General features: G+C 57.5%; 1 protein-coding gene across 6 annotated transcripts in view; it reads right to left on the bottom strand.

The window, feature by feature from the left end:
* Positions 1–13,877, bottom strand: part of ATOSB (atos homolog B) — a 40,305-nt gene that overhangs the window by 6,124 nt on the left and 20,304 nt on the right. For 2 of the 6 annotated variants that reach the window (XM_063320689.1, XM_063320690.1), the window contains exons 3-5: positions 4,205–4,295; positions 3,399–3,600; positions 351–1,656 (exon numbers count right to left, since the gene is read on the bottom strand). In XM_063320689.1, the coding sequence (XP_063176759.1) occupies positions 351–1,478 (1,128 nt within the window). In that variant the 5' untranslated portion in view covers positions 1,479–1,656; positions 3,399–3,600; positions 4,205–4,295. Of the gene's footprint in view, positions 1–350; positions 1,657–3,398; positions 3,601–4,204; positions 4,296–5,687; positions 7,572–7,946; positions 8,371–10,330; positions 10,478–10,776; positions 10,916–13,877 lie in introns of those variants that run through there. The other 4 variants (XM_063320693.1, XM_063320694.1, XM_063320695.1 and 1 more) reach the window with 4 other exon arrangements.

The following is a 13,877-nucleotide window of genomic DNA, read 5'->3' as shown; positions in this document are numbered from 1 at the left end:
GGTAAGTCTGGCTTAATATGAAGTTGTCAGATACTGAGTGTCACCCCATGCCACACGTCCAACTCCTGCTGTCACAGGAATGTCATGTCCTGTCTGAGCAAGGCTCTCTAGGCTAAAAAGCTGGTTGTAAGCAGAGGATTCCACAACTAAAAGGTGTCGAGAGTCGGTGACAGCCTATAGACCATACATCCCAGGGCTGGCTGTTGGCCAGTGTCCTGCTCACACCAGTGCCGTGGCACTGGGACAGGACAGGGTGCTGTGCCACAATGGACCGCATTGCCCACAAGGACAGCACTGAGCTCTGGGTGTCCCCAGGCCATGCCCTGCCTCCCGCCATGAGCGATGCTCACCTTGGCGGTGGGAAGCAGGTGATTCCAGAACGGGGCTCCCTTGGCATCGGTGCTGCGGCAGGCCGTGGGCACCAGATGGCTTAGCAGGGTCCTCTTCCTCCTTGCCGGAGGGGACAGGCTCTCGTCCTCAGAGCAGGATTCGGCCACAGCCTCACCAGCACGCAGCAGTTTCCTTTTGACCGGGCAGCTGCTGCTGCTGCGCTGGCTGCTGCCACAGGGAGTCTTCTCCAGGGAGCTCAGATTGCTAGACTCAGGGCTGAGCGTTGTCTGAGGAGCTGAGGGTTCCTTGCACCTGTTGGCCACCACTGGCCATTCCTCTTCTCTGCTAGCCCTGCTGCTGTGAGCTGGGCTGCTCCCTGGCTTCTCTCTCTTCCCATCAGAGTCCAAGCAGGCTGCTTGTGCGATATTGTGCAAATCAACGTGAACTAAGTTGTGGCCACTTGCCTGCTCCTCATTCTCCCCACAATCTGTGGGCTGATCCCCCGATGAGACACGGCAACTATCTCTTTTGTGCAAAGTACTGCAAGCAATGTGCTGGGGCCAGGAGGAGGAGAAGAACGAGGAGGAGGAGGAGGAGGAGGAGGAGGAGGAGGAGGAGGAGACGACATCCTGCGACTTGTTCTCTCTGCTGGCCTTGGGGCTGTGGCTAGGGCTGCTGTCGCACCGGTGCTCCACCACCCGCAGCCCGCTGTGGGAGAAGTGCTGGGCGGATCCGCACAGGGATAGCTCCTCCACCAGCAGACCATCCTCAAAAGTATCGTCATCATCCAGGGAAGCCTGCTCAGGGCCTCCATCACGCTTGCTGTCCACCCCCCCGCCACCCCAATGAGTTCGTTTGGGATCTCTCCCCACCTCTGGAGTTCGCTGCTCGGGGTAACCCCTCTTGACAGCCGGACGGCTGCCTGCCCGCTGCTCCGTGCTCTCAGAGGAGCTGGACAGATGGGAGAAGATGGACACCTGGTAAACTTTCTGGCGCGTGATCTCTGTCTCGTTGTAGCCCATGAGGATGCCGCGGTGGGTGCAGTGCTGTGAGGAAGGTTCCAAGGGTGCCTCTCCACTGGGCTGGGTCAGGCTGGGGTCCGTGCCGCGCTCCGGGGGCAGGGACGTCTCTGTGTGGATGTGCCGCATGGAGCCTTACTTGCCTGGACTCCGAGTGGAGCCAGAGTCAGAACAGCCCATGCAGCAGCAGGAGCAGGACCGTAAAGTGCCACAGGACAGGGTGTGAGGGTAGGGGGGGAGCTGGACCCCAGCTCGCTTAGGACGTACGGGTGAGCACTCCGCTATGGGGTGCACTGCAGCACAGCATCTGGAAAGAGAGAGCAGAAGAATGGAGATGAGCCTGGGATCCCTGTCTTCATCCGGGCTTTTCGCTGCTAGGAACCTGCTGGGAAGAAGGCAGCTCCCCCTCAGAGGAGAGGGATGGGAAGAGGAATCAGGCTGGTGTGGCTCTCCAGGGAACCCTGTGGCATCACCCACCTGCAGGATCAGCACTTCCTTCCCAGCCTGGGCATGGAGAGGAGTCTCCAGCCAGGCTAGAGGCTACTGGGGACAAGTTCGGACAAGTGGGGAAAAGGGGGCCTGCCCTCTGCCAGGGACTTGATGTGCTTGCACTGCTCTGGAGCGCAGGAGTCAGGCAGGTCAGACCAGTCCCAGGGGCTCAGACCTGTAATCACACTTTTGGGCAACAGCAACAAGATCTCCCAGAACTCACCAAGGCAACCCGCCCTGGCCACATGTGCTGAACGAGGCAGGGCTGGTACCCTACACCGCCGGCCCCATGGCAGGGACATACCTGGCTAGGCAGCCTGGGAAAGCCTGACCTAATGTCACAGCTCTGCTGGCCTGGACCAGAGACCTTCACCACCTCAATTAGCAGCTGGGTGGTACCAGGGGCTGCAGAGCCCACCGTAGGCTCTTGTACCATCCACCCACTCCTGCCTGCCTCGAGGGCCTGACATCCTCCATGCTGCATGGCACCTCACTTTTAATTTTCAGCCCAGTTTGAGAGCTGTGAGAATCTTGGCCACAAGTTTTTCTGGCGTGATAAATACTGAAATGGCTGCAAGAGCTGAGGAGATGGGGGAAGTCACCATCAGACTGAGAAGCTCCAGAGCCTGACAAACTGTCCATGCCTGGCAGCTCTGCCCTTTGCCTGTCCCCAGAGTTCTACCTGCTCTTGTGGAGCAAAGGCTTAGGGGAAGGTGAGCAACAGGGGAACTGGTTCTCCAAGTGGGTCAAGGCCATCTAGAGAGCAAGGCTGCACACCGCATTTTGACCCCTGCCGTGATGGGGATGGAAAAGTGGCAGGCCAGGGTGGTTGAGTCCAGGGATTTTGTTTAAAAGGAGTGATGAAAGGTAGAACCATGCACCAGGACGTGCTGGGGGCTGACCAGCTGGAAAGCAGCTTTGCAGCAAAGACCCTGGGGTCCTGGTGTACACCAAATCAACAATAAGCCAGCCACAAAGTAGGACAACAGTATCCTGGGCTGCATTAGGAGCAGTAATGCCCGGAGGTCAAGGGAGGTGATCCTTCCTCTCTGCTCAGCACTGGTGAGGCCACACCTGAAAGAGTGCAGCAAAGGGCCACTAAGACTGTTAAGGGACTGGAGCATCTCTTCTATGAAGAAAGCCTGGGACTCTTCAGCCTGGAGAAGAGCAGGCTCAGGGGGATCTTACCACTGTATATGAATACCTGAAGGGAGGATGCAAAGAAGATGGAGCCAGGCTTTTTCCAGCGGTGTCCAGTGACAGAACAAGAGGCAGTGGGCACAAACTGGACCACAGGAAGTTCTGTCTGAACATCAGGAAACACTTTCTTTTAACTGTCAGGGTGACCGAGCACTGGAACAAGATACCTAGGGAGGTTGTGGAGTCTCCATCCTTGGAAACATTCAAAATCTGCCTGGACACGGTCCTGGACAATAGCTCTAAGTGTCCCTGCCTGAGCAGATGGGTCAGACTAAATGACCTCCAGAGGTCCCTCCCAACCTCAACCCCTCTGTGTAACCCAACACACTGCAGCCTGTCCTGGCTGACCCCCATACTCACCCCTCTGCAGCAGAACCCCTTTTTGCTCTGGATTAACTTCCTTGTCCCGCAGTGGGCGGTCGTTGGCACAACTAGCTGAAGACACTTGCCAGCCAGGCACCCCCCAGAAGCGGCGTGGCTGCCGTGGAATGGCTCCCACCATCACGGTGTGCCTCCGAACCTCTGCAGCGTTCTCTCCAGCTCTTCAGTTTTCACAGGGGCTCTGAGGGGGAGGAAAGTGGAGATAAAGGGCTGCAGTGATTCAGATGTTTTCCAGGAGAAGGGCTGGAGGGTACTGCCTGCCTGCAGGGACACACAGGCAGAAACAGCAGCATCGAGGCTCAGCCTCTCAGTCTCCCAAACCCAAAGGCCACACACATCTCGTCCCTTTCAGGCAGTGCCATCACCTCGAGTTCCATTAGAACCACAAATATTTTAAGCTAAACTGTGAACTCTCATCCCTGGCTTGTATTTCACAGCCCTTTTGCATGTGTTCCTGTATGAAAACCTGTGCATATAAGCAGATCCCTGCTTCATTCTGGTGACCATTTCACGTCTTGCTTTTCAAGACACTGCAGATCACCAGCAACCTCTGGACGTCCAGCTAGCTGCTGGTCTCATGCTCACCTCCTGCCCCTTTCACCCACAGCACAGGACACTGTCTGGCCCTACAGACAAGGGGAAGAGTTTGCAATTGTTTTCTTCCAATAAAAGATGCCTGGCAGGGAAGGCAGAAGCCAGGAGCCTGACAGCCCTGAGCCATGATGGCCCCCCACCAGCTTCCCCCAGCACAAAGACAGCAGTCCTTTCATGTGCACAGCACTCACCTGCTCAGATGTGCCCTTGATGTATGACAGATTTGCAGATGCAACACAGCTCCCCTGCGGTCATAATCCACCAGCACTGCAGCTTTGGTGCCTGGAAGAGGGCAAGGAGGAGCGTTAGCCCAGGCAGCAGCTCCTGGTGTAACACCTTCAGAGTGGGCAGGAGCCCTCGGCACCCCCACCCTCAGCCCCTCTCTGGCAGGGGCAGCCCATGAGCTTTGCTGGCCCAGGAACCTCCAGGTGAAGGAGGAAGTGCTGACCATCCCTGGGGACCATGCCATCCCCACCTCCCTTGCCATGCAGCCCTCCACCGGGGGCTCATTGCAGCGGCCATCTTGAGGGAAGCCACCACTGGGCATCGTAACCCAGCAGCGAGTGCTGCCCTGAAGGCTGGAAACAGGCAGATGAACAAAATCCCCAGAGAGATGCTCAGAGGCACTGAACACCCAATTGCACCCCCTTTCTGGCACCCTGGTCCAGCAAGTCCTCCATCCCATCATCTTGCAGGTGGGAAGCCAGCTTCAGCAGGTCACTCGCTGCGCTCGCTGCCTGACCTCGCCTGCCCCAGGAAACAGGCTGTTCTTTCATTACATTTCCAATAAGATTTGTAATTAACAGGCAGTCATGGCCAGTCCCTGAGAGCCGGCCAGCCCAAAAGCCACCACCAGCAGTGCTGGGGAAGGGCACCGCCAGCAACCAGCCAGAACAGAGATACAATACACCAGCTGCCAAGGAGTGCTTGCAGCAGGGCAAATTGACGCCGTAGCATAACAAACCTCTAGCCCAAAACCTCAACAAAAGCTCTTTGTAAAGATCAGCTCCTCCTGGCAGCCCACAAGGGGCCTGCACCAAGGCAGGTAGAAAAGCAAGTGAATGCCCGCAGCTGTGGGCGGATGTCAAGGTGGTAACACGCTGTGCTCTGCCTGCCTGGAAGGTTGCTGCTTCCCTCTTCCATCCCTGGAGGAGATTTGTACCATGACTTGCGTGGCGCAGTCGACCACTGGGAAGTGAAATCGGCAACCATCAGCAAGAGTCAGTATGCTGCAGTGGGAGAAAGCTGCATCCTTCCTGTGCGTGTCCATGCTGGGACAAATGTGCAGCTTCCCCTGCATCCTTTCGTTCTCCTTCCCATGTTCCTCTGCAGTCACAGCCCTTCCCAAATCCTGGTGCAGGCAGGCTGAGCCCTTTGCTCCCCAGCGGCAGCTGCCTTTTGGGAGAATAGGTCCATCAGGAGAAGCTGACATGCCGACACCACAAATCCATCCCAGCTGAGACCTCGACACCAGTCACCAGGTGATGCCAGCACTAGCCAGTAGTGCACATTCCTAGCACAACGGGCTGCAACATGTTTTGCCAGCCCAGATACTGTTGCTTGAAGCACCATGCTGGGAAACGCCAGGGTTCCCCAGCCCACCTGAGAAACGTCACCAGACCCTGACGCAGGATGACAAAGCCAGGCCTGGAGGGGGTCGGGGGCTTAGCTTACCTGATGGTTTCATTCCTACTAGCACATCCAGGGGGAACCCAGAATTAACAGACCGTGGTCTCAGTCTGGTGGCAACAGAGCACGATGGCGGGTGAGGAAGGGTCCCTGGCTGGGCGATGCAGCAGCTGTACCACATGCTGGGCTGCAGCCTGCAAAAGGATCTGTTGCTGTTTTAACTGTACTATACCAGCCAGAAAGGAAGCGGGATGGGTGCGGGGGCAGCTCTGCCAGCCAGAGAGACATCTGTCGTGGGGCAGGACCAGCAGAGCCCTTGGAAAGGGGGTCCTGGCAGGGGTGGCAGCACGGCACTGGTGCAAGGAGAAGAGCAAGAGCTGTGCCCAAAGGGGCTACGCTCACGCAGTGGGGATCCAGATGGCTTCCCAAAGCAGCACTGCAGTCAAGGGGACACATGGCCGGTGGATAAGAGGCTTTGGTCTGGGCATTGCTGCCTGGGGCAGAGTGCCGTGCCCCAGGGCTGGCAGGGCTGAGAGAGGTCCTCGCACCATTTAGACTGCAAAAAAACCAACCAACCCAAACCAACCCCAAACTATCCAGCTTTTGCTGTCTTCCTCGCTCCTGCTTCTTCTCCAGGGAAGTGCTAAGGAGACCTTCGCAGCCTCACTGGGGGTGAAGCAGGAAGCACGCAGCTGGCAAAGAGAAGGGCTGTCACTACAAGAGGGCAAATAATCACCCTTGGTAAAAGCAGAGTACAAGGCAAGAGAAGAGGCAAAAGAAACTGCTGGTAACAGACTGCCTGGAGGATAAGTCACAGCTCCATTGGTCCTATCTGAACCCAAGAAGGAAGGAAATCTAACCAGTGGAAACGCAAACCCGGAATCTCCCTGGCAAAGGCTAAGAGCAGAAGCTTGAGGAGCACCAGCAGGTAGAAAGTTTCCATCACAACCCTGAAGGATCGTGGCACAAGCAGCAATGCTGCCACCAGAGAAGGGTTTCTCCACGGCCTGACAGATCAAGCGTACCACTGTCAGGATAGAGACAGACATGTGAGGCTGGGGACTACCTCCAGCACCGTCCATAGGAGAGGTGGCAATCCTGGAGAGAAGATGGTTAGAGTGATGCTAGAGGTGCAAAGCTATGCCTGAAGGGAAAGACAACCAGCATGGACCTGGCTCCGGCACTTCGCTGTGATTCAGGTTGGGAAGGAAAGAATTCAGACTTGGTGGAAACAAGGGAAAGGGGGAGAGGGAGGGAGCATCCTCACCCCACTGCAAGGGCAAGTGCTGCTCTTGAGGTCCTCAGGAATTCTCCTGCCGTGCCAGCTTTCTGCAGCCACAGAGCCTCACTCAGTGCTGGCCCCTGTGCTGATAATGGGTAGGGGGGGAAGCCCAAGCCCAGAGGGGAAGGACAGGGCAAGAGGCAGTGCCCATGTTAGGAGTCCCAGCTCCTAGAAACCGCCTGAGACAGCTTCTACAGAGACAGACCCGACACCTCCCTCTGCCCCGCAGCACCCGTGTTCGTGAGGTGCTGCTGCTGCTTTTCCTCCCACCCTGCAGGAGGGGACACCGACCGGGTGCAGAAGCCCCTGGGGACAGAGCAGCCCTCCCCGCAGGGCACTTTGCTGGGGCTCCAGGCTGCAGCAGGCTCCTGAGGGGCCGAGGTCTGCCCAGCGACACGCGGTGCCTCCCCAGCCCCAGCCCCACATGCAGGTGCCGCAGGGACAGAGCCCTTCTGCTCTGCTGACCCAGGATAACACAATGAAACCTCTCCCGGGAGCTCCGGGAGCCGGAGCAGAGCTCCCATCCGTGGGCTTACCCGTGCTCCTTCCGATGCCCCATGTCTTGGCATGGATTGCCTCCGTACACCTTGCCCGGGTGCCTCGCGTGCAGGCAGCGATGCTGACAATAGCCTGCAGCTGGGAAGGGGGGCTGGCAGGGTCTGCAGGCAGATCCTGCTATGCAACAGCCACCTGTGTACAGCTTTCCCCCACGTCCAAAACCCCCCCCTGCCCCCCCACCCCGTCAGCCTCCCCTCCATGCACGGCTGCCCCTCTCCCCAGGAAAGCACAGTCAAAGAATGAAAAGCAGCTTAAAATCCACCAGGACAATCGGGCAGCTCTCCAAAGCCGGCAGCACCCCCTGCCCACCCAGCACCAGCAGGCTCAAACCTCAGCAATACCAGCCCCACGGCCGCCCAGCTCCAGCGTTCGACCGGGAGCCCAGGAAAGCTGCAGCAGGCAGGGCAGGGAAATCCCATGCAGCAGCCGCTCAACGGGGAGGACAGCCCAGGTTGAGGACAGACCTTTGTCTCTGCCTGCCTGTCTCGCTCGCTCGCTGCCGGAGGAGGAAGAGGGGGGCGGTGGGGGACAGCGAGCAAAGATAACACCCCTAGGAGGGATGTCACAGCCACGTTAATCACTTGGAATTCCAGCCAGCGCAGACCCGGGCGCCGCAAATATGGGCAGCAAATGGAGATGCTCAAAGGTCTGAAATAATTGGATCCTTTCACAGGAGCCGAGCCCAGAATCCAGCACAGGAATTCAGTCCCCGCTGGAAGTCGAGAGATCAAATAGACGGAGAGGCAGGCGCAGCACCAATCCTCAGCCACCGCCGTATCTGGCTCCGCAGCCCCTGCCGCTGCTCTCATCTCAGGTGCCTTCTCAGCAGGAGCGAGGGAGGACCGCAACAGAGAGCCCGAGCCCCCAGCGGAGCCGAGCCGAGGACCTGCCCCTTCCCATCCAACTTACTCTACTTGTGGCAAGGTGCAGAAACGCTGCCAAGGCGAAGGAGGGTTTTGCGGAGGAAACCGGTGGCCTCGAAGCCCCTGCTTGACCGTAGGGACAGCACAGGGAGAGGAGACCCCCGAAGCTGCTGGCTGGCCTCCGCAGCCCTGCGAGGGAGATGCCCAGCCTGGCAGACTTGCCAGCCCGCATCACGTTCCCAGCGAGACGCACACACGGCACATGTAGGCTCCTGCTCGGCGCCTCAACAGCAATGAAAAGGCACAGAGGCTTCTGCCAGAAAACAAAGAGGCAGCGGCAGAGCTGGGGGTGGGGAAAACTCTCCGCTGCCCAAGAGGATCCCTGCAGAGGCAGCAGGATGCTGTTGGGCTCCACCGCAGCTACTCACCCCCATGAGCCTGTGGTGGCACCCACTCGCCCGGCGCAGGGAGTCTGGAGGGTGGGCCAGCCCCCGGTCCCCTCCCCGAGGCAGCGTGGGGTGGGAAGTGCTGGAGGACGCAAGCCAGGCCCAGGACAACAGCTGGCCACAAGGGGAAAATTCCTCCGGGCTGGCTCCGCTTCGTAAAAAGCTGCATCTTTTCACCTCGGGGTAGCTGCTGCGCACCACCGGTCCTGGGGGGAAGGCACAGCCGGCACCGCACCTGCCAGCTTTGACACCAGAGCCATCCACGGTGCCCAACAGCATTGACCTTGCAGTGGCACGGCAGCCGTGGGCAACAAAGAAAGCACCCACAGCAAAAACAAGCTGCTGGCCACCCAGGCACAGGGACCCACCGGCCAGCTCCATTCCGGTCCTCCCATCCCTCTCTGGGGGCGCTGGCCTGAGGGATGGGGACCTCGGCTGCTGGATGACCATGCAGGCCAGCTGGTCCGCTCCAGACCTTGGTGCCAACTGCAACCAATAGAAAATTTTCCACCGCTGGTGATTACAAAGTCATGTGCATGTGCAGACAGTCACAAGATGGCCGTGAGGAGGCAAAGGGATCCTGGCAGAGGGGCAGGTACCACTCCTCCTCTGCCCTGGCATGACGTCTGGGGTCTCTGGCCACAACCAGGGCACCAACATGCTGCCATGCTTCAGGTTCAATAAGGACATTTGTCCAAGGGAGGCATGCCCCAGGTCCAAGCAGGAGCAGACCCTCACCATACTAAGTGATGCACAAATGCTAGCGCTGACAGCCCTTTTTACCTCATGTCCCTGGAGGAGGAATGATGCCCTGGGGTTGGTGTCTGCACCAGAAACACTGCGAACTCTATCCCCACGCATTTAACTCAACCCCAATGGAAAGGCAACATCTTACTAGTAACTCCCACCCCATCAGCCCGCTGTCCCAGGCTGTCCACCATGGGAAGTGTGATCGAACTGTGCAGCATGAACAGCCCAGCCCGCTCTCCATCACTATGAGCCAGGTACAGAAACATGAGCCTCCGATAGGGAGCTCTGGCAACAAGGCGATGCTTTGCAAGCCAGTAGAAGACAGCACAGCAATCAGCAGGTGGCAGGACCTCTTTTGCTCCCACCTCTACTGTCTCTTCTCTTCTCCCTCTGGTCACCGCCACATACAACCACAGCCCCATCCTCCTTCCTTAGAAAGCCAGCTCCTTCAGTGCTCAGATGCCCTGTAGCCATTCACACTGCCTGATCCCAGATGTACAATACTTCACTTTCCCCACATCCTTCACATGGCAGCTGGGCTCTGCATGCCCACAAGCGTGCTCCTCTTTGCTCCCACCTCCACCATCACACCATCAGACCCTGCCCTGCCTCCATGCACCCCCGTGCATATCCCCAATGTGCCCAGCTCTTTTTGCCTGTGCTCTGTTGCCTCCTGATCACTGCAGCTCATACCATAACTTACCCTAGGATCCCCCCATCCCCAGTTGCCATCCCCCTATAGCCCTGCCACCCTTGCACACACTCCACTGATGAGTCCCCAACACCAACCTGGAGATCCACAGCAATGTCACCTCTCCCTACTTCCCCAAACACTCACGAGGGCACCGCAGGGCAGTGGAGAAGGTCCCAGGGACGCTGCATTATGCCGACTAGTTCTGGACACAGGCATCAAAGCTATGCGTGGGAAGAGGCAGCCTGCGGTGGGGAGGGCAGCAAGGATTGTGCATGCAGCATTTACCCGGTGGGAACTGCCTACTCCCACCGCAAGCCTTCTTGCGATACACTTCCTTTTACCGTAAGGGCCCTCCAAGGGAGGCGCTTGGGCACAGGCACTCAGGCCTCCGGGTTGACATTACCAAGCTGCAGCCTGCAGATAAGGCTGCAGCAGCTGTGGGGACATTCAGCATCTTTTCCACTCCCTGTGACAGACATCTACGAGGCACGGGGGGAGGAGATACCGCTCACACACAGCCACGCACACCCACCCAACTCACCCTTTTTCAGCAGCGATTTAGAAAGTCTCAAGTCTAGCACAGGCCAGAGTGGTGACACGGGCTGGGCAGGGATTCGGGCCGTATTCAGATGAGGCTTTGTCCATCTTTGATTGTACAGAGCCGGACACAGCAAGGGCTACTGCAGGGAAGGAGGATTTCCATCATGAATTCAATGTCCCGTGCCTTGTCACAGAAAAGGAAAATCTCTCCTTCCAGTGGGGCCGAAGGTGAAAGAGAAACACCCTGCTGGCATTAGGAAAAGGGTGTCAAAGCTGTCACCTAAACACTGACACTGTTGCCTGCAATCAAGGCAAACATATGAGTGCACAAGCCCCTCTGAAGGGGAACAAGGGGGTAGGAGGGACTGGCACGTCTGACTGCAGGCATATTCATATGCAAGGCAGGGGGAGACACCGTCTAGCTCCTATTTCATCCCATGAAAATGGCAAACGTCCTGGTCCATGCATCCCAAACCACCCGCAGGGTCCCACTGACAGCAGAGCCCTCTGCCCAGTGTATCCACCACCCCTGCCAGGGCTCCAGGCAATGCACATGGCTGGGGATGCCTTTGGGATGGAAAAAGGAATCCACCTGGCACTTGCATGTTGCATGGAGATGAAGGAAGCCAAGGCTCAACTGGTGCTCCATGCCAGGCAGAGGCCAGAGGGGACCTGCCCTCCGGGCTATCTGGCAGGTGCAGCCTGCAGGGACTACACGGCATTGGGGCACCGACATATCAGCATCCTCCATCTTCGGAGAAATGATAGTGAACAAGGACAGGCTGGAGACACAGCTGCGTCTCCAGACAGCCCACCTGCACAGGACATGAGTCTCCACATCAGTCCCTGAAGGCCCCCGTGCAAACTCTGCTTGCTGCCACTGTTTTGCTGCACTGTCAGAACACGCAAAGCTCAGAGACCTCAAAAAACAGCTTAACTGTGGCAACTGGGTCCAAAACACCTTCAACCCTGCTGGCAGTCGTGCCTCTGGGGACATAGATGTCCTCCCAGACCTGACCCTCCCCCTGCTAGGGAGATGGGACCCACAAGAGACCCGAGACCTCCCCGTGGACTACCAGGAACCAGCTTGTCCCCAGACAGGCAGTGATTTACCCGTGCAGCTGGGAACGGCCCCCAGGGGCCTCTTGGCTCAGATCACTGCACCCTGCTGCTCTCCATGCGTGCGGGTGTTGTAACAGGGACATCCAAGTAACGCAAGAGTGCCCAGAGCGGTATTGAGTAACGAGTGGACTACCGGGGAAGGGAGAGCACACAGCGCTCTAAACGACACTGCAGCTCAGCATCAACGAGCCCAAGGGAAAGGCTGAGAGGAGCAACTTGAAAAGGGATCTGGGGACAAACGCAAACTCATGGGAATGTCCTAGACCTTGAAAACCCACATAAAAGCACCTGGGGAGCCTGGACATCCTCCCAGCCTCTGCCAGACGGGGAGGCGGACGTAGCTACCGCTGCAGGCCAGCTCTGCCCAGGCACCGTGGCTACACACAGATCCCTTTCCTCCGGTTCATTATTCTTGCAGACGGGACAAGGGCAAATATGAAAAAACTCTTTGAGCACTTACACATCGGACACATGCTTCTGCAGTATCAGGCACTAGGGTCAAAGCTCGGAGGCACAATAAATCGCAGAGCGAAGTTGTTAATGAAGACAAGGCTGATAAGGCTGCCAGCAGCCAGCCTTGCAGAAGGATAGGATCAGGAAAAGAGCAGCCATGAGAATAAAAGGCTGGCAAAGAAACAGAAAGTACTGGGAGCAAGTAATTCTTTCCAGACAGTCCTTTGGGCTCATCTCAGCCTCCATCTGCTCCCTATCTGCTCGGGATGGTCAGACAGCTGGAGCCTTTAAAAAGGCTACCAGTGGCTTCTCCTGCAATCGCCGCTGTCTCTGGGACAGGCACAACAAAGAAGTCAAACCTGGAGCCTTCCAGCCAGAGGGCTGGGGGGCAGCGTCCTCCCCAGCGCCCCGACAAGACCAGCACCCTGCTACGGATCACAGCTCTGCACTGCCAGCAGAGCAGGGCGGATGGTTTATTGTCCTGTGCTTTACTGCCAATGGGTTTTTTGTGCTCGTGCACAGAAGGGAACATCGTGGACCTCTGGAAAGATGGTGGCTAAGGTAGGTAGGGGCAAAGCAATAAGCTGGGCAATACCACTAAAGTAATGCCTCCATCCCCCGGCACTGCTAATACTGCATGGCTGAGAAAAACCAAGCCAAGAGAAAAGGGGATGGACAGAAGAACCCACTGATCCCTCCATTCGTCTATAAGTTGGTCAGTCCAACAGGCCATGAGCTACTCCATTGCCAAACACCCTGAGAACTGCAGAATTGGGGAACATCAACAGTGGTAGGCAACCTCAGGAGGTTTTGGTCCAATCTTGCTCACAGTAGGGCCAAAGTCGAGCAGGTTGCTCAGGGCTTGCCCCTGCCAAGGGCTGAAGGTCTCCCAATGTGGAGACTGACCCCCCCTTCTCTGGGCCCTGCTCCAGAGTCCAAACACCCTTGTGGGGAAATATTTTTCCTAGTATCTAATTGGAATTTCCCTTGCATGCCATTGCTTCTCATCCTGTCCCTGGGCACTTCCCAGGAGAGCCCGGCTTCACCTTCTCTCCAAACCCACAGCTGCCAGCAGCGGTGAGAGCCCCCTTTGCTCCATTCCCTTTCCCAGGCTGCACAAACCCGACACTTTCAGCCTCTGTTCCCAAAGCACTGTAGCACACCAGAAGCCCCATGGCAGGGCCAGAGCTCCGGGGCATCTCTGGAGAGTTCTGGAGCCTGTTAGTCTCCATCCTGCCCAGCCAAGGGTGCCACCAGGCAGGACAAGATGTACCGGTGGCCAGCCTCGAGCAGCAGACACCTGCACACCTTGGGGATGTTGAAAAATACGAGACTCACCTCAACACTGAGACCAGTGGGGGTTGTTTGCATTCAAGTACTTGCTCCTTGCTCTGGTTGGAAGCAATATCAAGTACATGCATGAGTGCCTGCTGCAACACACATCGGCTATCCTGAGCTGGGAGTCCCAAGTACCTGCTCCATGAAGTTTGTCCCTAAATACAGAAAGCTTTGGCTTCACTGCGTGGC

The sequence above is a fragment of the Chroicocephalus ridibundus genome, chromosome Z (assembly GCF_963924245.1).
Source record: "Chroicocephalus ridibundus chromosome Z, bChrRid1.1, whole genome shotgun sequence".
NCBI classification, from domain to species: Eukaryota; Metazoa; Chordata; class Aves; order Charadriiformes; family Laridae; genus Chroicocephalus; species Chroicocephalus ridibundus.
The sequence above is the reverse complement of the archived record's forward strand: the minus strand, read 5'-3'. Positions and strand labels throughout refer to the sequence as shown.